At 49.0% G+C, this 22453-nt stretch overlaps 11 protein-coding genes across 11 annotated transcripts; 6 read left to right on the top strand and 5 right to left on the bottom strand.

The window, feature by feature from the left end:
• Window positions 1-625: 625 nt before the first annotated feature.
• PtrM4_083860 (uncharacterized protein) lies at window positions 626-1391 on the top strand (the record flags this gene model as incomplete). The annotated part of the gene is made up of 2 exons (XM_001940303.2): window positions 626-657; window positions 710-1391. The coding sequence occupies 2 exons, from the start codon at window positions 626-628 to the stop codon at window positions 1389-1391; spliced, it is 714 nt and encodes a 237-aa protein (XP_001940338.2).
• A 92-nt stretch (window positions 1392-1483) lies between these two features.
• Window positions 1484-1840, top strand: PtrM4_083870 (uncharacterized protein; the record flags this gene model as incomplete). The annotated part of the gene is made up of 1 exon (XM_066106593.1): window positions 1484-1840. One exon carries the CDS (start codon window positions 1484-1486, stop codon window positions 1838-1840), a length of 357 nt encoding a protein of 118 aa, XP_065963531.1.
• Window positions 1841-6024: 4184 nt separating this feature from the next.
• Window positions 6025-7760, top strand: PtrM4_083880 (PnbA, Carboxylesterase type B; the record flags this gene model as incomplete). The annotated part of the gene is made up of 2 exons (XM_001940301.1): window positions 6025-6879; window positions 6930-7760. 2 exons carry the CDS (start codon window positions 6025-6027, stop codon window positions 7758-7760), a joined length of 1686 nt encoding a protein of 561 aa, XP_001940336.1.
• A 215-nt stretch (window positions 7761-7975) lies between these two features.
• On the bottom strand, window positions 7976-11341 carry PtrM4_083890 (uncharacterized protein; the record flags this gene model as incomplete). The annotated part of the gene is made up of 6 exons (XM_066106594.1): window positions 7976-9448; window positions 9593-9738; window positions 9789-10246; window positions 10294-10551; window positions 10600-10708; window positions 10834-11341. 6 exons carry the CDS (start codon window positions 11339-11341, stop codon window positions 7976-7978), a joined length of 2952 nt encoding a protein of 983 aa, XP_065963532.1.
• Window positions 11342-12217: 876 nt separating this feature from the next.
• Window positions 12218-12680, bottom strand: PtrM4_083900 (uncharacterized protein; the record flags this gene model as incomplete). The annotated part of the gene is made up of 2 exons (XM_066106595.1): window positions 12218-12280; window positions 12330-12680. The coding sequence occupies 2 exons, from the start codon at window positions 12678-12680 to the stop codon at window positions 12218-12220; spliced, it is 414 nt and encodes a 137-aa protein (XP_065963533.1).
• Window positions 12681-13370: 690 nt separating this feature from the next.
• PtrM4_083910 (uncharacterized protein) lies at window positions 13371-14256 on the top strand (the record flags this gene model as incomplete). The annotated part of the gene is made up of 4 exons (XM_066106596.1): window positions 13371-13535; window positions 13599-14048; window positions 14099-14149; window positions 14197-14256. The coding sequence occupies 4 exons, from the start codon at window positions 13371-13373 to the stop codon at window positions 14254-14256; spliced, it is 726 nt and encodes a 241-aa protein (XP_065963534.1).
• A 444-nt stretch (window positions 14257-14700) lies between these two features.
• Window positions 14701-16350, bottom strand: PtrM4_083920 (uncharacterized protein; the record flags this gene model as incomplete). The annotated part of the gene is made up of 1 exon (XM_066106597.1): window positions 14701-16350. One exon carries the CDS (start codon window positions 16348-16350, stop codon window positions 14701-14703), a length of 1650 nt encoding a protein of 549 aa, XP_065963535.1.
• A 767-nt stretch (window positions 16351-17117) lies between these two features.
• Window positions 17118-18406, top strand: PtrM4_083930 (HepA, Superfamily II DNA-RNA helicase, SNF2 family; the record flags this gene model as incomplete). Its single annotated transcript, XM_001940299.2, has 5 exons — window positions 17118-17665; window positions 17744-17929; window positions 18015-18165; window positions 18232-18327; window positions 18383-18406. 5 exons carry the CDS (start codon window positions 17118-17120, stop codon window positions 18404-18406), a joined length of 1005 nt encoding a protein of 334 aa, XP_001940334.2.
• A 283-nt stretch (window positions 18407-18689) lies between these two features.
• PtrM4_083940 (DUF1421 multi-domain protein) lies at window positions 18690-19431 on the bottom strand (the record flags this gene model as incomplete). Its single annotated transcript, XM_001940298.2, has 2 exons — window positions 18690-19129; window positions 19200-19431. 2 exons carry the CDS (start codon window positions 19429-19431, stop codon window positions 18690-18692), a joined length of 672 nt encoding a protein of 223 aa, XP_001940333.2.
• A 1546-nt stretch (window positions 19432-20977) lies between these two features.
• On the top strand, window positions 20978-21181 carry PtrM4_083950 (uncharacterized protein; the record flags this gene model as incomplete). Its single annotated transcript, XM_066106598.1, has 2 exons — window positions 20978-21057; window positions 21109-21181. 2 exons carry the CDS (start codon window positions 20978-20980, stop codon window positions 21179-21181), a joined length of 153 nt encoding a protein of 50 aa, XP_065963536.1.
• A 787-nt stretch (window positions 21182-21968) lies between these two features.
• On the bottom strand, window positions 21969-22253 carry PtrM4_083960 (uncharacterized protein; the record flags this gene model as incomplete). Its single annotated transcript, XM_001940297.2, has 1 exon — window positions 21969-22253. The coding sequence occupies one exon, from the start codon at window positions 22251-22253 to the stop codon at window positions 21969-21971; it is 285 nt and encodes a 94-aa protein (XP_001940332.2).
• Between the last annotated feature and the right edge of the window lie 200 nt (window positions 22254-22453).

Here is a 22453-nt window from a genome sequence, read left to right on the forward strand (position 1 = left end):
TTGAGAGGGTTTTGGGACAGGTTGTGTGTGGGTGGTGAGGTAGTTAGGGATAGTCATGTTTGTTCGAGAGCATCTTCGTGAGTGAATGTGTCTTTTTGGGAAGACAATAGTGTTATTGTGGTGTGATTGGGATCGATGTATACCATCATGAATCTATGGAACTACATAATGATGAGTTGGAAAGGTCAAAATCGGCGATCCGCAGAAATGAGGTGACGTAGATTTAGGATGTGATGGTTGACTTCGCTAGGTAACCAAACAAATCTGTTGAGACTGTGCATTGAGGGTAGACTAAGCGGGGCAGAATTCTGCTTCTGCTTCTGATTCAATGGTGATTGAGCTGTGCCTGAGCCAGAGTGTTGGGTCAGAGTATCAGTGAGAGGTTACGTGTCGCAGAAGTGCGGATACTGTTGTAAGGTGTCATTTCTACTGAGGCTACCCGGCAAGTTCCGTTCTTGTACGTTGTATAAACCTTTGAGATGGTCTCTATCATTTTGGCATCCATCTTCTCCAGAGCACCACACCACCACACTCTTTTGAATACTTCAACACATCACCAATTGGCAACTTTGCAAAGCCAACCCCCCCAGAAATACCAAAGTAAAATCCAGCACATCACCACAAAATGGAACGAGCAAACTACTCCGACATCCCAAGGTCCGTCTTCCCCCACTGTCCCCATTCACTCCACACCACTAACCCACCGCAGCTTCCAAAACGACCTCATAACCATCCGACTGGGCAAAGCCCCCCACCAAACTGACATCCACATCTCGGAACAAACGCTCCGAAAATCCTCCCTCTACCTCAACCGCGCCCTCAACAAACTCGCCACCCAATCCACCCACCGCACAATCACCCTCTCCGAGATCCATGCCACAGAATTCTACATCTACTACCAATGGCTCCTCACCGGTAAACTGCACACGCGGAAACCCAGCGCGGGCTGCGAAATCAGAACACTAGTCATGGTGTGCTCACTGGGCCACCTACTCGTCGATACTGATTTCCTGGACACGGTGCATGATGCGATTATCCAGTTCTCCACCGAGGATCACCCGGGTACGCTGGAGGGCTTCATACTCGCTGGTACGGCGCTGTACGATTGTATTCCGGGGTTTGCGAGCAAGGCGAATCCGTTTATCGATGTTGTGGTTGAGCTGATTTGGAAGATGGAGCTTAGCATGTCGAGCATACGGAGGGTGATTCGAGAGGCGTTTGAAGGGTACGAGGTGGGGCTTGGGGAGCGGGGAGACGGGTTCATCAGGGAGGTGTTTAGGGTTCTGGGGGGAGGAGTGCTTGGCGGGTGGGGAGTTGTTGGGGGAGAAGGTGAGAGGGTGGGAAGGGAGTTGCAGGTATCATCTTCATGGGGAGGAGAGGGAGTGCTATAGGATCAAGGCGAAGAGGTTCGTACAATTCTACCATGTGTTGATTGGATTTGGCTAACGCGTGTTGCAGATTACTTGAGGAAGCGGAAAAGTCGATGGAGACGGAGGTGGCAAAGGAAGTGTCGCAGCCTGAAGCGACAGAGTCGCCACAGGAAGCTCCACAAATGAAGGAGGAAGAAGACGCGAAAGAAGTGGAGGAGCCAAACGATGAAGTTGCCCCCGACGTTATCCCAGAGGCTAGCCATGTTGGACGACAGGTAGCGAGGCAAAGTACACAACCTAAGGTGCCGCTTTTCAAGGGCGCCTCGGAGTTCGCGATGCGGTTCACCAAAGTTCTAGGTATTGCGGGCGGTTATAGCAGGAAGCGATCTGTCTCTAGCGGGTATGACTTTGATACTCGCAGAGACAGCGCAACCGGGACGGATATGAGTTATGACTTTCCTAAATTCTAGACTGTATCAGCTAGTAGAAATAGAAGAACCTGTTAAGATTTCACTTGGGGTTTCGGGGGGTTGCTTTGTGAAGCATGAAGTGGCGAAACTTCGTTAGCATTCGAGAAATTGATTGGTAAAACATTTCAAACTCCAAACTCTGCAGGCAATGCGGCACGCTCATGAACTTCTTATTTTAACCTTGACTACAGCTTTTTGCTAAGAACTGTTGATTAGAACCACGCGAATGTAGTTGTGAACTCGCATATCACGGGAAACATTTGCTCTGAGACATATTCCAGTCAAGCCACCTGCCCACCAGGGCTTGGACGGTAGTTTTAATCTGATTTGCTCCGCTCAACATCACACGGCAGTAAAGCTATGGGGCTGCTCTGATAACTTCTCTTGAAGCGTGAAGACCTTGCAGGCCCAGCCGCAGTCAACGATCACAAAAGCCCAGAGTCGCCAAGCATAATTCGAATGATTCGGACTTAAAAAGCCCACTGACGCATCAAGAAGCGCCTTACCGAAAAGGTCACCTATGGGAATTTACAATCCGAATGCGACTAGATGTATCTCAATGAGGATCTTTTCCACAGGGAGCGAAAGTAACCCCAACAGCACGGAGCATCGGTGAACACCACCTCTTCTCCGTCGTCCCGCCCACTTAAGGTTCAGAGGGTCGCCAGATCTTGCCTGTTCTAGTATCGCGCCCAGATGCAATGATCAGCGACAGCAGCGATAGATTTTTTCGAGTGCAACACCGGCTCGCAACCACGGCCGATCGTAATATGTACAGTACTCCGGGTAGCAGTCAATAAGATGGGTGTTGCTAGCTTTCGTACGACAATATGATGATGCAAGAATGGAGTTGTTGAGCTTCTCATTTCTTGAGCGCAATACCTCTTACAACCCAGCATACGCCATGAAGTGGATAGCGGTACCTGCTGCGGCGACAGGTTTGACCTTGAACCCGAGGAAGGAGCCACTGCGAAAATTCTGTAGACAACCGGACGTACTGTATGTACGAGACAATTGCGGGCCTGAGAACAAATTACCGAAGCCGCGAGGCTGGTGGAGCTCACATACGCGGATGCGGGTTGTGGTACTAAGTATATCCTACCATGTGAGAAAAAACGGATGCTTATTGTGGAACGGAAGAAGAGACTAGAAGACTTCTAGATGTGCTTCTTACTTCTTTGTACAAGCCAAGACAGTTGAATGGGCGAGATATGACCTAGAGCTCTGCGCGGTAGAAGCCTGATGGTATGCTCTTCGTCCTAACGATTGGATTTTGCGAGCTCGAGGATTAAGGACTTGAACAAATACTTTAGACACAAGAAAGGTTGTCTAGACTTGCTCTGATATACTCACTCTCCTTTCGTGGCGTATGCACAAACTCCGATCATACCGAAACCAAAAGCGGACGCTGTTTTGCATGCCGATGACGCCACATAATCTCCTTGCGTGCACAGGCTCATCTTTGTGCGGGTCGTCTCTTCAGTCCAAAAATGATCCACGTCTCCTGTTCTCTTAGCCCGGGGCCTTCCTTCTTCGGCCGGTGGAACACAGGCCTACTCGCTCCTCAGTCATGCCGCTGCGACAGACATATTGATCGATCCTACGCCTGTAGCCTTGCATTCTGGGGAGGAATCAACATCTGATTCATGAACGGATCGCAAAAGATACGGTGAGAATTTAGACTGACTCCGGCATGTTAAATTAAGATTGGCGATGACGATACGAGGTCGATCGGATCCTTTGCGTCAGCCAGTCTAAGCCAAGTCTGGGTTAGCGCCACATTAGCGGCCAAAACGAGCTTCGTCCCTTGCTTATCGATAACCAAGTTTGTGAATATGTGTTCTGTCGCGCACCCACGATGTCAGCAACCCTGCACTCCGCGCATGCACATACAATGTCACCTGTAACGGTCTTGTGACTCCCCTCAACTATAGCAAGTATTCTTTGTCGCGAAGAGTCTCAGGTGACTGCCTCTTTATGCTCCGCGACGGATGCTTGCTTCCTTTCTAACGTTGTTATTATGGATCGGCTCGTACTCGGGCATTAATTTTCTACCATCCGATCACTCGGCCTTTGTATGCGGCCCCATCGTCCGAAAGTGACAAAATAATTTCCACCGACACATAGAAGAAGTTAGTACACTGCTTTTCCTTTACAGAGGATACCAAGTACTCTGACTTGCTCCAACGAAATCATCATGTACTTCAGGTCTGCCTGGGCACATTCTGTTTATCTGGAATGAAGACCTTCAAGGTAGCTATGGCCAAACCCTAATACAGAAAAATTCAAAAAGCGCATTGTTCTAGAACATAGCCCGTAAGAGACGCTAAAGGGCTGTTAGTCTCTACCCGACACTAACTGACAGCTAGTCACTAGAAAATAATCACCAGAAAATTAAAATTTCCAGGACATAGTATCCGCGCAAAGCCGAGGCTTCTCCACAGGCTGCCGATCTGATAGAGCGGCAGAAAACAGTAGAATTGTAACCAATTCCAAAAGCTTAGAATACGAGTATCTACAAGGTTCAACCTTACGGAGTGAAGTGGGCCTTTCGGTAACAGCAGAATACGCCTATCCTGGACATGAAAGTTTGTCAAGAATACCAGATCACACACAACTGTTGAATGATGGTTTATTCAATTGGATCCTGTTGATGAAGAGAGAGCATAATGAAGCCGTAGTAATCAAGCGAGAAATAGTAGAAAGAAGATAGTATCGTGTACCTCTTCCATTGTCTCGACCACACAAGCCACCCAGAACTACTATTCTCAACAATCATAAACAATGACGGCGACGTTTCAACCTCGTAATCACAAGTCTACTGACGATCTCTGCTGTTATCATCTACCTAACTTTGTTCACTACCTTTGCTAACCAGGCGAACTTCCAGACCAATTCCTCTCATGGTTGCGTGCAGAACAATTAATGCCGTAGAAACATATGTATATTCCATGTTAGTGTGTATACGCCGAAGAATAGCATACGAATAGTTTTGTATAATGGAAATGCTGCCCTCGGTGACCTGGAGATCCTGCTAGAAGTTTGATCAGGTAGCAGGGCGTATCAAAGCCACAGAAAAATAAGGGTTCCTGAAGACAGGGATACCGCTCTCGAATTGAGAAACTTTCAATATCCCTCACACCCACAGGTAACTGTAGGAAAACCCAATGCGGATCGCAGGATCGTGAAAAGAAAATTCGCATGATATGCAAATATTGCTAGATCGCAGCGCCTATTTTGTACCGAGGCTGTACTCTGACTCCTCAGTCGTGGAACAAGTCGATGGGGAGTGGGGCTAATATCCTGGGGAAGCGCCTTGTTCAGTACCCCGCAATCCTGTCCACGCGGGTCTAACAGTGTCACCCCTGAGTGGCAGTATCGCCGACGTTAGGAACTCTGACCAACGGCTTCTGGCTGATCATCGGCACATTTGAGATCCGCGATTCATTTCCCATGCGACCAAGAACAGGGAAGTACTACCCGTAGAAATCCGTCGGGACCAACGTGATCTTGTGGTCTCGGGGTTTATAGGAATTTGATGTCTTGACAGGTGGCAGGCCATACATCGTCCAAATGTACTGTCGCGCAGCTGCCTGGAGTTGCTTAGGGCAAGAATCCATTTCACAGTTCGCAATCTACTTTGCATTGAAAAAGTATACCGCATAACCGTCGAGGTAGGGGGGCAATGAGCATCCATTCGTCCGTAACATGCGCTACGCCCCAAGGCTTACTGCCTAGCACGCATTGCAGTAGGCGCCGGAAGCCATCTAACTATAGCCCAGCCCTGATGTGGTTATCCCCCCTGACTGTCAGGCTGGTTTGAAGGATTTGATAGGTCTGTGCCATCCTTTCCGTACACCACGTTCTAATCACGATGCTTTCCAAGCCTAGTTGTCCACAAAGAGGCAGATCTGCAATCCGGGAACTGGGGAGAATGCGGCTGCAGCATGGATACATCTGCGACCAAGGCAACATGGCGTTCAAAGTCGACTGTGCCCGAAATTTGTATCACCTGGCCTTCCTCTACTTGCTCTTTGTCCGAGGTTTGTCGTCGAGAAGAGCGTTTCTGGCTTGTGACACACGATATCTCCTTGAACTTAAGTATCGTACCTTGCAGGACGATTGATGGTGTAGTCACAACATCCAGACACTCACTTTGCGGCACAAGCTGAGCCACGTTCATCATGAAGATCTCAACAGTTCTCGCATTTCTTCCCTTGGTCTTTGCAGCCCCGGCATCTCACGAGAAGCGCGCAAACCCCGTCGTTGTCGCTCCTCTACCTCAGGCCACTGTCACCGGAACGAACCTCTTGAATGTCGAATCGTTCAAGGGCATCCCGTATGCCCAACCCCCAGTGAACCAGCTGAGACTCAAACCACCGCAACCTCTAACATCCCCACTCGGAAAGGTGGACGGTACCGGAATTCCCAAAGCGTGTCCGCAGTTCTTCTTCAGCATTGACCAAGCCAACATTCCGACCAATGTACTTGGAACTATACTCAACCTTCCTCTCTTCCAGACAGTCACCAATGCTGGGGAAGACTGTCTTACCATCAATGTACAACGTCCCGCTGGAACCAAAGCCGATGCCAAGCTTCCGGTTCTTTTCTGGATCTTTGGCGGTGGTTTTGAACTCGGCTCAACTGCCATGTACGACGGAACCAGTCTAGTTGCCGAATCAGTCGCCCAAGGAAAGCCTATCATTTTCGTAGCTGTCAACTACCGCGTCGGAGGGTTCGGATTTATGCCCGGAAAGGAAGTACTGGCGGACGGTTCTGCCAATCTGGGACTTCTTGACCAAAGGCTGGGCTTGCAATGGGTTGCAGACAACATTGCTGCATTTGGAGGCGATCCATCCAAAGTCACTATCTGGGGTGAGAGTGCCGGTGCTATCTCTGTCATGGACCAGATGATGTTGTACGATGGCGACAACACCTACAAAGGAAAGCCATTGTTCCGAGCTGGAATCATGAACTCGGGTAGCGTCGTCCCAGCTGATCCTGTGGACTGCCCCAAGGGCCAAGCTATCTACGATAGGGTATGTTCTTATCCGCTAATCGCCATCCACATATACTAACATAACCTCAGGTTGTTGAGGCAGCTGGCTGCTCCGGTGCCTCTGACACTCTAGTCTGTCTCCGAACTGTCCCCTACACCAAATTCCTCAATGCTGCAAACACAGTCCCGGGACTTCTGTCTTACTTCACAGTCAATCTATCCTACTTGCCGCGTCCTGATGGCAAAATCCTCACCGCATCACCTGACGCACTAGCCAAGGCCGGAAAATTCGCCAAGGTCCCCTTCATCGTCGGTAACCAAGAAGACGAAGGCACCCTCTTCGGTCTCTTCACCGCAAACCTCACTACTACCAGCGAAGTCAATTCATATCTCTCGACAGTCTTCTTCAACAATGCCTCGCCGGCTCAAGTGAGCACACTCGTCAATAGCTACCAGACCGTCACCGAAGACGGCTCGCCTTTCCGCACTGGTATCTTCAATAGCTGGTACCCACAGTTCAAGCGCATATCGGCCATTCTCGGTGACGTCACGTTCACCCTGACTCGTCGTATCTTCCTCAACGTCGCAACCCAGGCCCATCCTGATGTCCCCTCATGGTCCTATCTCGCTACGTACAACTACGGCACTCCTATCCTTGGCACCTTCCATGCTTCGGATATATTGCAAGTATTCTTTGGTGTTCTGCCGAACAATGCCGCAAGGACGATCAGAGGATATTATTTCTCGTTCGTCTACAACATGGATCCGAATGTGGGCAGTGGGCTGATGAACTGGCCGAAGTGGAGTGAAGGCAAGAAATTGGTCAATTTTGGGGCCAACTCGAACAGTTATCTGGATGATGACTTCAGATCAGATACTTATGACTTCTTAAGCAATAATGTGGCAAGTCTGAGGGTTTAAATAGCTAGGCATGAAATACATGTTTAATTTTTCAATCTGCCCTTTGTTCATCTTTTGAGATATGGAATGCTTGACGGTAATTTTGATATGGCTACGTGAACTGTTGCTACTCTTACTACCTACACATCTCCCAGGCTTGGACTTGGAGTCGAGGGTGGCTGTGAAAGTGGTGTACCAAGAACTTCAAACAGATCGGGAAATCCAGATGGAGATGATTATGATGCGGTGCGTGCTGCCTGTCTCCCTGGGAAACTTGGACGTGAGGGTGGCCATGAGCGTGGTGTACCAGGTACTTCGGCTAACAAATCTGAAGATGAATCCGGAGATGCCGACAATGCTGCTGGTACTGCCTTTGTCGCTAGAGAGTTGGATTCGAGATTTTGGATGCCACTTTCCCTAGTTTGGAGATCAGAGGGGTCTGTCCCATAGGGGTCCAAAACAGCGATCCTACTATCCCCAGCTTGGGTTTCATCTTCGAGTGGCTGCTGCATATCCCCTCGTTCTTCCATAGCAAACTTCTGCTCAATTATATCGATATATTCTTCTTTCGAGTGCGCTTCGGCGAAAGCATGCACCTCAATTCCAAAGGCTTCAGACATGGCTGACATATCAACCTCCTGTCGGCGATGAAGATGTGTATAACAGTAGTTAGCTACCCGACCGCGCTCTTCTAGGTGGATAAGCTGGTGCCATTCCAAAGCAATACCCAAACCGTGGCCACTCTCGTGATAACTACGAATGAAACCAGATAATATTGGGTTTAACTCGGTGTCATTCGTCGAGTTCAGAGCCATGATCAGCGAGTGCCGTTTGTATGGCTTCTTTGTAGATGTACATGGGCCAAGGGAACCCGTTGCAAGTTGTGGAGATTCAGAAGGTTTTACAGAAAGATGGTGAAGTGGGCTCTCGGTGTGAGTCGTCCCAACATCGATTGTTCTTTCGGAAACGACTGTTTTTTTAAGATTGAGAGGAGATGACTGTGTGATAACGATCGGTTTGGGTAGATTTTCGCGTGTATGCGGAGGAGATTCGCCCCGGACAGTATATACTCGCCAAGCGCTTTCCATCATGTGTAATGGAAGAGGATTGAATGCACCCACGGGCTTCAGCTGTCTGATGAAGTTCCACATTGAATCTTCTAATTCAATCATGGCCTTCAAAGGTTCTTGACGGCTAAGTTCGTTCATGAAGTTCAGGTACGAGACCTGAAACGATCGGAGTGCCGTGCAGACATCGAATAGGAAAGTTTCTGGAGTAGGATAGAGTCTACTCGCCAGTTTCTCTTTAATTGGATTCAGGTCCATGTATCGTGCAGATATCTGTTTCATGATCGACGACCAGGAATCTTGGCTCTTTACGAGCTGACCCATGATTTTAGTGAGCGCTAGGTACACATGATCTGGAGCTTTCGATGGGTCATCTGACGCTCGATTTGTGTCTCTAGAGCGCGCGTCTTCTTTCGGAGCACAATCTGCCGATGAAACAGGACTGGGTGTATGATAATCGATGATAAAGGCGCCTGGGCTGTGATTAACTGTCATGCTACTCTGTGGCCGTATCTCCACTGTGCCATGTTTTTGGGTGAAGCGACTACTACTCGGCGCATTATGACCTCGCGCAGAGCGTACACTCTCTGGTATGCAGCGCGATATACCATCCTGAGACTCTCGAATGTGCCGCTTGAGACTCTGTAATGAGTTGAATGGTAAGGTGTATTTGCATCCCGAATAAACGCATGAGAGAGGTGGGGCGTGAGACATTTCGTGACGACCGCGATCGATATGCGTGGCAAAGCCGGCTGAGATATTTGTACAACCAGGATAGCGACATACCAATGCGAATGGCTGGTAGAGACTGTGAAATGTTGCTAGCTCTACAGAACTAAGACCAGGAAAAGTTGAAGTAGCGAGTAGCGTGTTGACGTTGACTTCATATTCGGCTTTGATTGTGCTAAAGGGAGTAGGATCAGGCAATCGATCTGGATTGCGTCGTTAGCTATGTGCGAAATGTTTATCAGCGTAGTCATACCTGTGGAGGATGCGTCGTGGAACTGGAGTTTTCGGACGTGTCGGTGCTGAACAATGTCCACGCATGCTCTGAATATATCCCCGTATCGCCGCATATACTGTAATCGAGGCTCCATGCTCAGAATGCCTTTATAATCCTGGACTGGGAGTTGAGAGATGAATTTGCTGTTTTGTTTCTGATAGTGATCGATGGTATCGAGCAACCGATATAGCATTCCTTCAAGTTCTCTGTCGTGGGTGTCATTACATATGGCAGCTAATGAAAGCAAGTGATCAAGCCAATGCTCATGCACATATGGTTGGAGGATATGAAGACACTTCCCGATTTCGATTGCTGAGGACCCGCCGATGTTGTTCTGTGGAGTGAGTGTGAGACTGTGGTTCAAATACCTCAAACAACTTGCAGCAACACATCGTTCAGAGTCGAAGGGATTTGTAACGGAGCTTGCATTGAGAAATCTATTAATGCTTTAGTAGAGACCATGAATGTGGTGTGAGTTTCATACTCTTGCACAGTAAAATGCACGAAGGACACATGGCCGTCTGCATGTAGCTGAACCAGTGGCTTGCAATGATCTAAGACGGTCACTGATAACTTGTTATTCTCTGTGAGCGTCTCTGAGCCCATGGCAAAGGTTATAGCGTCCTGGAGCTCTACTGCTCGTAGCGGTCGTCTCGCACATAACATCCAGTTGATTGCGCTGATAGCTCTGCTACAGGCAGTTATATTTAACAAATCCAATCGAGCCAGGATTCGATTGTAACTTCATCTAAATTAGCTCGCATAACGTTGTGAAGAGAAAGGTACTCACAACTCGTTAAGTGTAACAGGCAAACTGGCGACGGCCTCCTCCAGATCGTCCATACTGTAAGCCTCTTGTTCTAGATGGGACAATACGAGGCGTACCCAGAGAAACATTCCTAGTTTCGGTCAGTCATTCTTTTCAAGACAAATCTATTGATGTGGTATACGGTTTTCAGAAACCATGTGTTGGTGTGTTGGTATGGAGGATACCGAGAACATGCTATTGGGAAATTCTGCGAACCTTGAGATTTTGAAACAATACGGGTTTCGGCCTGGTTGAGTATGATTTGAGCATTTGGAAAGCTTTTGAATCTCTCTTCAATCTCACGAAACCCTTGTTTGGTGAAACACCGAATGGCGTTCGTCATGATCTCGCTCTCATCATCGAGCGACAATACTGGCTTTCTGGACAGCCTACCTGTAATTTGGAAGATATCTCGACTGGCAAGGAGGATCTTGGGCGAAGATGATTCGCTGCCATAGTGTTCAAGTTGTAAGATAGCGTGAATCACATCCTTCACCGGAGCCAGATTACGCGGTAAGCCGTCACTGCCGTAGTGAATGCACTCATCAATCCCATCTATCAGTATCCTCGGCGAGTCCAACTGAGGGATTAAGTTGGACAAAATTTGTTGCAGCTCTCGGGTTGATGGTGATCGGGCTGCGGCGACGAACTCTTCGTATACATAAGTCGAAAGCTTGATATTTTGACGTAGAATTTGGGATACCAACGTGGCCAGGATGAACATGACAGGCTCCGAGTGCACGCTGCTTATACTGTATCCATAAAAGCAACACAAAAGTGTACGACGACGGTGGGTAGTATACGACCTGAGCGACTGAACAATTCTGGCAACAACGGTACTCTTCCCTTGTGAAAACTTAGCCACAACAATGTAAACTTATATTGTTATTCTTAGCCGAACCAGGCTTGCCTTTCAACCCCAGAAATGATGGTCCTGGTTTGTCTTGAAGCCATGCCTTGGTTCTGGGATGTCTAGAAGTCCAATCGGTTGTACCGGGACAACAATCATCCGAGAGCCGGTTCAAGGTGTTATCCTGGTACGACTGACCGCACCCTGGAATCTGATCAATGCCTAGCAACAGTGAGTCAGCTCATGTCTAGTAGAGATTTACATGTCAGGAGATTACCAAGCCATGAAAGAGTTGCCACGAGCTTGGCAGCTGATCGCTCCTTTTCCACTTTCACAGCTGCCTCTCGAGCTTCTTTTCTCCACACCATAACTTCAGCTATCGAATAAGCGTTTGCCTCCTTGTCTACTAGACTGGCATGTCTCTGCATACTAGCCAAAATACTGCTAAACCTGGAGTCAAACTGACCCCATGATGATTTGAAGAAAGTCTTCCATCCTTTAGTTGTTGTTAGTACTCCCGCATACATCTTTCCCCAGATGAACTCACCAGATTTCCGGAAGAATTTGTAGGCTTGTCGGTGAAATTCCAGAATGTCACTGTATACCACAGCGATAAGCTGTTGGAAGTCTGGGTGGTTACGAAACGCGTTACGGAGTCTATCGAACCGTGGCAAATTCTCAGCAATCTGTGCATAAGCTGAGATGAGGGTTTCGAAGGCGCTGATATGATCGCTAGCTAACTGATCGCGGTCAGTGGTTGTACATCAACATGTTCAATGTCAATTCGACCTTCATCATCAATTTCACAGGTGCCTATAGTGAAGGTCAGCTCATTCACCAGAGTTCAGATACACAAGCTTACCCATATCCAGGGCATGAACGGTGTGCCATTGCACAAAACTTCCACCACCTTGGCATATGCTTCTAGACCATTCAAAAACGGTTCGAGACGCTTCATATTACGAAGACATTGCCTTGCAGCTAGCAGTCGCTCGATTTCTCCCACAGCTTCCCAGACATCGCGCAGCGTAGTATCTGCAAAGTCTCGTTGATCATCTTTTGAGCGTTTTACAACTGTCTTCTCGAATTTGGCAAAGCTTTCTTGGAAAGTCCTGCGTGCTTGGGGTGTGAGAGTGACAGGAGGTGAATCTGTGGAGAGGCTCAAGTGGGGCGCCAAGCCTGCTGGCCGTGACGCGTGGGCTCCTGTCGCCATCACTCAGGGGTCTGTCGTCTGCGACCTAAATGGCCGGCACTCAGGAGTAAAAAGACACAGCGAAACAATATTCATGTAGTGAAGGCAAAGGGTTGGGTCCAGCCGGGTGCACCTGTGCACTTCGCGCGATTGTGGCGAAGCTGCGTACAAGGCAGACCTGCAAGTGCACGTCAGGCTGCCAGCTGCTCGCAGCCGCATCGCTACACAGCCTTCCATTTCGATACCCAACCGCAAACAAGCCTTTACCTTCCCAAGTGTTTTAAACCAACATGGCGAGCACCCGAATGCGCTCGACTTATTGATACAACTAGACCCCCTGGCATAGGAACGAGCGTGCCGCGCATGGCCCATCATGCCGCATTCCCGCTTTTGTGCGACCAGGCTTCTACAAGCTTGAGTCCTCGCGATTTTGATCGTTCCCCTTCCAAAAGACGTCGAGTGGAAATTTCATCTGAGGCTCACTGGCCAACCCAGGATGATAGAGCTACGGGTCCATACGCTTTGGGATCTGTGGAGGGGTCAAGCTCCACCAACGCTCAGAATATGTCTAACTCTACCTTTTATGGCAGACATCAATTTACGGTATTTGATCTGTCGGTCAACAACACCAAGTCTGGTACTTCGCCTTGGGATGAAACTCGGAGTGGGTCATGTCAGCCTTGCTTTGCAGCCAACCCATGCGTGTTCTCGATGGCCACGTCTGTGCAATATCCTACATCGATTATCCACCAGCCGCCTGTAGTCTCAGTTACTCGCCTCCAAGATGATGTCAGTATATCTCAATATCCATCCATGACCGATGCGGGAGAGCCCGATTCTGGAACGCCTCGCCCGGTCACAGCAGGAACCGAACAAGTGTGCTTTGGGATGGCAAGTGACTTCATGCCCGCACTGAGCCATCTATTAACACTATCTTAGATTACTGAGCTTCGAGCAGAGTTTTATAGGCAGCCACGGGAACAGTATGGGGTTCACCAGAAGGTCTCGTTTGTATGGCCAAATGAGCTGGCTTTACAAGGGTCCACGGCAGGAAAACTAGACGAACAGAGTGCTAAAATCCTCCAAGCCCTATCGGCAGACGATATCTCAATCCAATTATCAACAGTGCTACCAGGGAATCCTACCTACAAGCAGGGAGTAGCTGCTGTACGCAACACGCGCGACTGGTTTCCATGCTCAGTCATCTTATACGGGCCAGACGATATGTTCGAAGACATAGGGGCTTTCTGTCAGGAATGTAAACTATACTTGCAGGATCCCATTGGCTGCGAGTTGAATGTCCCGTACCGCAATCCTCACCGGATTTCGACAGACAAAGAGAGGCCACTCTTGACCTTTGAACTTCAAAGCGACGTTGACCAAACAGTTGTAACTAATTTGCAATAATCAAGCCTCTCAGATGCGCTTGTCTCATCCAGACCGTTGGCATGGCTCGAGACGCCATCGAGATTGAGGAGTTCATTATTACCGTATGTCGCCTTACTATTCGTATTCCATTTTCTGACAACCAAGATAGTCACCAGATGCAGGCACTGTACTTCATGACGCAAAGAGAATTGGGATGGGCTTTCCATGATAAGTGGGATGTATGAACGAGCTCAGCAGTGACCAATGGAACCATGTCAGTGATCACTGCGAATCCTTTCGCTGGAATACGTACTTAAAGTCTACAGTTACCGAAACAACATCACAGGTCAAGGGCAATATGATCAGCCTACCAAGTTTCGAGGTGGAATTTTGGCCGATTCAATGGGGCTGGGGAAATCACTCAGCATGATTGCGTTGATGCTGAATGACACGCCGTACCTCTTCAACCAACCCTCGTATAGTGGCTCCGCAGAAGTTGCAGCTACTCTCCTGGTGGTACCTCCCTCCCGTAAGTCCAAAAGAACTAGATATAACGTGGATGGCAAGCGAGTGGGCCAGGCAAGCGAGTGGGCCACCCCACCAACTTTTGTAACTTCAAAGCGACTTATCTCAACAACGCGATAATATTATTGCTAGATATTGATACAGTAGATTACTCTATATTAAGAGTATTAGTGTTGCATGTGCGCGAGTTGTGCCCAGTCTCCTTGCACCTGGTGCAGCGCCTTTGAGCGCGCTGGCTAAGGCCTGATCGCGCTCCTCCTTGACGCTCTTCATGAGCAATCTGCTGGTCAGCCTCATTTTGAGCTAGTATATCCTCTCCAGCTCCCTTTGTGAGTACTCCATGCTTCTGTATACGCCTTTTAGAGCGCTGCCTACGCGCTGAGGCTGCGCTGTTAGCCTTCTCAAGACTAGAGATCCGATCGCGCATCAGCTCAGCAGACAGCATCATCACCTCAGCGCCCTTCTTCAGCTGGTCAATCGCCTCAATGATCGAAGCTGGTGATGAGCTCTTATGCTGGCGCACGCGCTCACGTATAAGGCTTGACTGAGCCTCAAGCTCACGCGCGTTGCTCGGCGTTTGAGCTACCCAGGGAGCATCTGGTAGAGCTGCTGGAGGAGTAGGTGTACGCAGCTGTACATCTAGCTTTGATAGAACAGCCTCTGGTTGTAGAGGAACAAGGCCTGCGCCGCGGAAGGCTGAGTAGATATTAGCTGGCGTGAACGCTCGATCAAACGCAGCCTTAAACGCAGGCAGAAACTCTAGCTTGGTGATGTGGTTGATGTGGTTGCGCATGAGGCTCTCCACCTCACGGCTATACGCGCGCTTTAATGGCGAGAAGCAGCCAACATCAAGTGGCTGGAGTAGGTGAGATGAGTGAGGAGGCATACAGAGCGTATGGATATTGTTCTCCTTACAGAGCTCCTGGAACTCTAGAGATTGGTGGCTCCTATGGCCATCAATAATAAGCAGGCGACGCGCGCCTATAGTACGAGCCTGCGTGTGAGCGTTGAAGTGCTTTAGCCACTCAACTCCAAGCTCATTATTCGTCCAGCCATTATCGCTGACTGCGATCGCCCAGTCGCGTGGGATATCCTCCTCATACCACGCTGATAGGTGGTACTGACCAGCGAAGATGAGGAACGGTGGCACTGACCAGCCACCAGCGCTGATGGCAGCAATCAGCGTTACCCACTCGCGATTGCCTGGCTGAATACTCTTCCGCCGGCCTCTTCTCTCTGATCCTGTTATAACCAGCTGCGTTGTAATCTTGCCCATCATAAAGCCAGCTTCATCAAAGTTGTAGACATCCTCATCGCAGATACCCTGCTCAGCCTTTATCTCTTCTACAAGCTTAAACCACCTCTTTATTAATGTCGCATCCTCACACATAGCTCTCTGCCTATCGTACGCTCGGTTGAAACACGTCCGAAGACTGTCTGTACGCTTAACAAAGTTGGCTGGCCACTTCTGCCCAACCTGGCCAGCGCCGCGCGCAGCCAGCAGCTTATCAGCCATATCGCGTGCAGCTGCGTAGGTAGGCGCAAACCCGCGCTGATCTAGGTGAAGTATATAGCTAATAATCACCTCCTCTTCTCTCTGGGTAAGCTTCCTTGAGTTAGGCTGGCAATCGCGTCGTGCAGGTATACCAGCGCGTCGGCGCGTGAGTGTCATTCGGGCGACTTCAAATGTCCGCGCAGCGTCTCTATTAGACTGGAGCTGGTTTCGGGTAGTAGCTGAGATAGCTAGCTGTATATCAGCTTCATAAGAAGGGTTTTGGGATTGTTTTGGTGGAGCCATAATTGATTGAAGTTAGGTAGATGCAAAAAGTTGGTGGGGTGGCCCACTCGCTTGCCTGGCCCACTCGCTTGCCATCCACGTTACACCATGTAATAACGTTTGATAGTCATTCAAACCTGGGAAGAACAGTTTTTAAGGTACATCAATCTCCCCTACACTGCTGATCGATTTACTAAAGCCTCAGGCATTTAAATCCTCTGCAGCCATTAAGATCACGGAGATATCATGGCTTAAAGCGGGTAATTAGCTCAGCAGAGCTCAGCCAGTGTCAAGTTATTATCACGACATATCAAACCGTAGAATCGGAATGGCGGCGAACCTCGCAATCGCAGCCAACGGTTCTCTTCTCCGTTCGTTGGCGACGAATCGTCCTAGATGAAGGTATGGCTTTGATCCACATCGCTACTAAAGCTAACCAAATAGCACATTATGTAAGCAACAGAACATGCAGCACGTTCAAAGCCATTTGTGCACTAGAAGCTCACGCTCGTTGGGCTGTCACCGGCACTCCATTGCAAAATCGCCTTGGCGATTTGGCTACAATGTGCGAGTTTCTACGCGTGTACCCCTACGACAATCGCGAATGTTTCGAGAGTGACATCATTTATCCATGGAGATCAGGGGATGAGGATGAGGCGATCAGTCGGATGAAAAGATTGGTCAACAGCATCCTCCTTCGTCGCACGCAGGGTGTTGTTGATCTGCCTCCACGCACTGATTTAAGGTACACACTCAAATTCAACCATCACGAGCGAGAACATTACAACATGGTTCAGAGCAACGTTGTATCAAAGATCGATGCGGCCATCAGTGGCTCCAGTGTCGCGACTACTTTTACCAGTATCATTCAACAGATCAACGAGCTGCGATTAGTGTGTAATTTGGGTACCCATCGAAGAGCCAGGAACAGTATACTGCCGACTTCGACCATCTGGGACAAGAGAACAGCTCAAAAGGCACTCACCACTCTCGCCACAACTGAAAAAGTCGTATGCACCAGATGCACCCTTGACCTGGACGCAACTTCCACGGTCAACTACAGCTTGGGATCTGAACTGTCGTCGCCCAACTCCACTGTTTGCCTGTTCTCTTGCTTGAAAGCAATCTGCAGTAGCTGTCTGGATCCGTACTGGAATGAACGATGCGGTTGTTTACCTTCATGCCCGAGTGCCCGAGTCCCCTACAACCCAGGCATCACGTACTCAGGTGCCTCCTCGCCTTCTGGACCAGCATGTGAAATCAATGACGAGCCGCTACCAACAAAGATCAAGGCTTTGGTCTCGGACTTGCTAAAGCAGCCAAAGGGTACTAAGAGGTAAGTCAAAACGTCTTGTTAGCATCACTCAGAACAAACTCTTTTCCTACTTAAGGCACTAACACTAACGCCATCAAGCATTGTCTTCTCCTTCTGGACCTCAACTCTAGATCTAGTACAAAAAGGCCTTTCGGGATCTTTCATCACATACACCCGCTTCGACGGAACCACTTCCCAATCCAACCGTTCAACCGCCCTCAAAGACTTCCGACAGGACCCTAGTATCTCGGTCATTCTAATGACCATCTCTTGCTCCGCGGTCGGGTATGTCGTCAACTTAATCAACCCGTTGCATTTGCCAAAATAAACATCTTCCTGTCCGTATGCGCATGCTAACAGCCCAAAAAAGCCTTGACATCACGGCCGCCTCACGAGCCTACATCCTAGAACCACAGTGGAACCCCACTGTTGAAGAACAAGCCCTAGCCCGTGTACACCGCATGGGCCAAACGAAGCCAGTAACCACCATCCGCTTCGTCATGGAGAACACGTTTGAAGAGGTATGCTTTCCCAATTCTCCAGACACCAATCTTGTATCGAGAGAGATTATGGCTGACATTTAACAGCGTGTTGTCGAGACGCAAGAGCGGAAGCGGAGGTTAGCTGAGTTGCTACTGTCATCGGAAGAGCAGGTGGCGGAGCATGGGGTTGAGAAGTTGAAGGTATGTAGCAGGGATGGTGTTTGAACTGGGCTTAAGGTTGCTGACTTTGATTTAGTATTTTCGCTCGCTGCTGAGGTGATGGGATATTAGCAATGAGTTTGGTGTTGGAGATCAATCGCACAGAAATAAGCAAAGCGACACGGGCCATACTCTGGAAAGCATATACGAGCTGTGCTACGAGCCAGCCGCATCATATATTCAGTCTCGACCGCTATATCATGGTAACGCAACCTTCCTACAAGCCAACCAAAAGCCGATGGCATCATACCAAAACCGTGGACATTCCATGATATCATGTCCCCCCAAAAACGCCAACGCTATGCACAAAGACATGACCGATTTGCCTGAACATGAGATTATCATCAACCGATCTTCGCCATCTCTTCTTCGTCGTCGCTTTGCTCTCTCTCTTCCCAGCCCACCATCCGTCTGAGCACCCTGTTTTCCTCCGCCAACTCCTTACATGTCCCTCGAAGACCTGCTTCGACCTCGCCCTGCATTCTCAGCGCGTTTCTTGCATTCTCCGCTACACGGCTTAGGCCCGCCTGCCACTCCGCATGCTCTAGCCTTAGCGACATGGACGTGGAGCGCTCTTGGTCGAGAAGGGTCTGGTAGTGTTTGTGGAGAGCGAGTATGGCGTTTGTTTGCGAATAAGCGTATGGCCGTAGTTTATCGAGGAGCAGAGTGAGGGCAGATTCGTAGTCTGTTAGGAGGGCGGAGAGGGATGAATTGGTAGAGGTGAGGGAAGCGACTGTAGCTTGGGCGGCGGAGAGTTGCGATTGAAGATGTGCTTGTGTCGCCGCTGCGTAGATGTGTTAGCCTTCCTGCTCATGCAATACCCGAATTTCAATGTCCAGAACAACAAAACATACCATTGATTTCCCCATTGACCTGGCTCATGACCGGACCACCCCCTCTTGTACCAGCCCCACCAACCTCACCCCCCTCCTCCAGCGCAGCCCTCCCCTGAATCGCCGCAACACCCTCCACAATCCCCCTCGTCTGTGCCTTATTCTCCTCAAGCAGCTGACTCAACTGCTGCACCACAGCCCACAGATGATTCATATCCGTCTGCTGCCCACCGCTGGGCAATCCATTGACCATTGGGACACCGTTTTGGCCGCCGCCGTTCTGCGACGCCGCAATACTACCAACCTGTGAGTGTGAAGGCGAGGGGGGAGGCCGCTGCTGATTATGCTGTTGCTGCTGTTGTTGCTGGGCCGATTCGAGGAACGAGTAGTTATTCATGGCTCGGCGGTCGTCGGTCGGAACGAATAAGGCACGTGTAGTGGGTGGTGGCCCTGGCGGTGGACCGGACTAACTAGATAGCAGCAGTTCGGATAATGGTGCGAAAGCTGGCGTGCGGCGCGGGCTTCTAGGCCGTTGGGGGGGTGGGAGCGCGTGTGATTGGGCCCCGAGGCTATGATTGTGGCGCGATGGGCGTCCGGTCAGATCGGCGCAAATGGGTCGTAAAGGAGTGTGGATGGTTGACGTAGAGTTGTAATGGAGTATAATGTGCGTACAGGTCATCTGACCACCTGGGCCAGGCCCTGGCACAACTAAGCTGAATTAGGAAACACTTAACTCTTAGCGCCGAATTTCAAATAACCATGTAAAAAGGACTGAATCTGTTGGTAGGCCTTGTACGATCGTACGGATGAATAACAACAACGAGGTTCTTCTGGTGACTGGTATTGGTATTGCTATGAACGTGGGTGCTACGAAGGTATACCTGAGCTCGTCGCAAGTCGGACCGAAGTGGGATCGAGTCGGCTGTTGCCCACCGCTACAGCGGTGAGCAGCTGACTTACCTACCGATACTCATGATCCGACAGAATCTCTACTAACTACGATAAAACTCTTAGACGTTTGAATTTTTTTCAAAGTACTAGTTATTTTGTCGAAGAGTAGTTACTAGAAAGTGGCTTTATTAAGAAGATGAAAGAAAAATTAAAATAACTGTTGGAAGGTCTATAGCACTAGTGCTGAAAGGAAATAACGATAACTAGGAATGCATTCTGTTCGGTGATGGTGATTGATTGTCTACGAACATAGCTGCTACGAAGGTATACCTAAGCTCTGCGCAAGGTGGGCCGAAGTCGGGCCGAAGTGTCCAGCAGCCGACGTCTCTACCGATACTCACGATCCGACAATAACTCTAACATCAGTTAACAGACGTATATTATAGTGAATAGTAGGTTATCTATACGTTAATTTTTCATAAAGTTATAACTACACGCAGTACAACGATAGGCTTTGTCCAGATCAAGAAGAGCGAACAGACGCGGAATGCCAGCGTGGCGTCCCTACGGCAACAAATATGCTGACATCGTATGATTCGTATCTCTAAACCGCTCCCCAACTATATAACGTATCCTCTGTCGAGCAGAATCTACTGCTATCACTCTTTAATTTCAACCTCAAAACTTGGTCCATCAAAGAGACCAAAAGAAATCCATAAAGATGAAGGCTCTCGTTGTCTTTATTACTACGCTCCTAGTGGGTATCGTAACGGCGGCTAAGCCCCCCCCCCTGATCCTCAATGCGGTTTAAAGAAAACATGCTGCGACTGGAGTAAAACATGCTCCGGTGTTCGTATCTCCCGATGAGGCGTAGGAAGATTATACCTAACAGTTGTAGACATGCGTCGATGCTTGGGGTTTTTGTGCTGTTGGTGGGGGCGTCTGCTGGCGTGGAGCTGGACGGAAAGGATGCAGCAACGGCAATTGTGTATGTGTGATTCAAGACCTATAGCCATTAGCTTTATCTAACAGGAAACAGAGCGTTAACCAAGACGGGTCACACACATGCTACGTCCAATGTCTGTGTTAATAGGATTCAAGATCAACTTTAGCGGCAAGCGAGCAAATGCGCGATCTCACCGTAGATAGGAAAATCAAGGGGGTTTGTAGCAGTCGCGAGGGAGAAAATAAACCTTCATGTCCACTTAGATATGTAAGCAGTGTACCAGTAGATTAGTAATTAGGTGGATGATGACTATCGAATCCCCGCTATTGTACAACGTTAATCTTTTTTGATGTCGTACCGGGCACAAGGTGAAGAGGGCGCCTTTGCTTTTCTTGGTTGGAGGGTTGAGTAATTAGTTGTGTGTGTGATTGTAATGGTGGTATAATGTAAGAGGGGATATCAAGCGGCTTCTCCTTGAGCGTTGCAGCCGAGCCTTGAGGCTTCATGTTGGCGACGGGGCAGGGTCTAGATGCGCTTGTACGGTTTGGGTGCTAACTTGGCTGTGGATTGGGTAGTATCGCTTCAGCTTCCATGTGACGACTTGTGGTGTGCCGCATTCATCTTTAGGGGATACAGCGACGTGAGTCCTTTGACACTTACAGTCCCTGGGTGACTGGCGTGCTTAGGATGTGAAAAGAACCTTTGCATCAATATAGAACTACCTTCATCGCACTCTATATATGAACTGCTCATCAAATGTTTAAATATAACCTACGTGTTAGTTGGAAACGCACTATGATACAAAACTTGATCGTACTAGAATTGTACGAGATATCTTGCACGCAGGTGATACAAATGTGACGCGCACCACCTTCGCTGAAATTATTAACAGACTTATTAAGATAATGTTACTCCAAACTCGTCCTCCCACCCCTCATCTCTCACTCCCAATATTACTCGTCAGCGGGGGCTTTCAATAGGACGTACGGAGTATCAATCTGCGGCACAGCTCCGTAGGCACATAGAAGCACTTCCCCGATATACCGAATCATGGTATTTCGCTCTTTTGATATGTCCGATAATGTTTCACACCGGACCACGTAATGTTTCTTGGTTTCTGGATTTGCGCCGATGAAACGGGTCGCATACTCGGCGTCTTCGCGATGGCTGTAGATATCGTTGATGGTAGTCTGAAGGAGGTTCTCGCCAGCCGAGTAGCGCACCCCCCGGACGTCCATGTCTACCTTAGGGAACCTGCTAGCAGACCATAAATTGAAGAAGAGTCGCGATGAAGTATAGTAGGTGTGGTCCTGTACAGCCTAGTTGATTTATTGAACAAATAATCTTGGTTGAAGATTCCTAGTACTGACTGTATATATATGTATATATATATATGTGTGTGTGTGTGTGTGTGTGTGTGTGTGTGTGTGTGTGTAAG

Source organism: Pyrenophora tritici-repentis, chromosome 3, assembly GCF_003171515.1.
Source record: "Pyrenophora tritici-repentis strain M4 chromosome 3, whole genome shotgun sequence".
NCBI classification, from domain to species: domain Eukaryota; kingdom Fungi; phylum Ascomycota; class Dothideomycetes; order Pleosporales; family Pleosporaceae; genus Pyrenophora; species Pyrenophora tritici-repentis.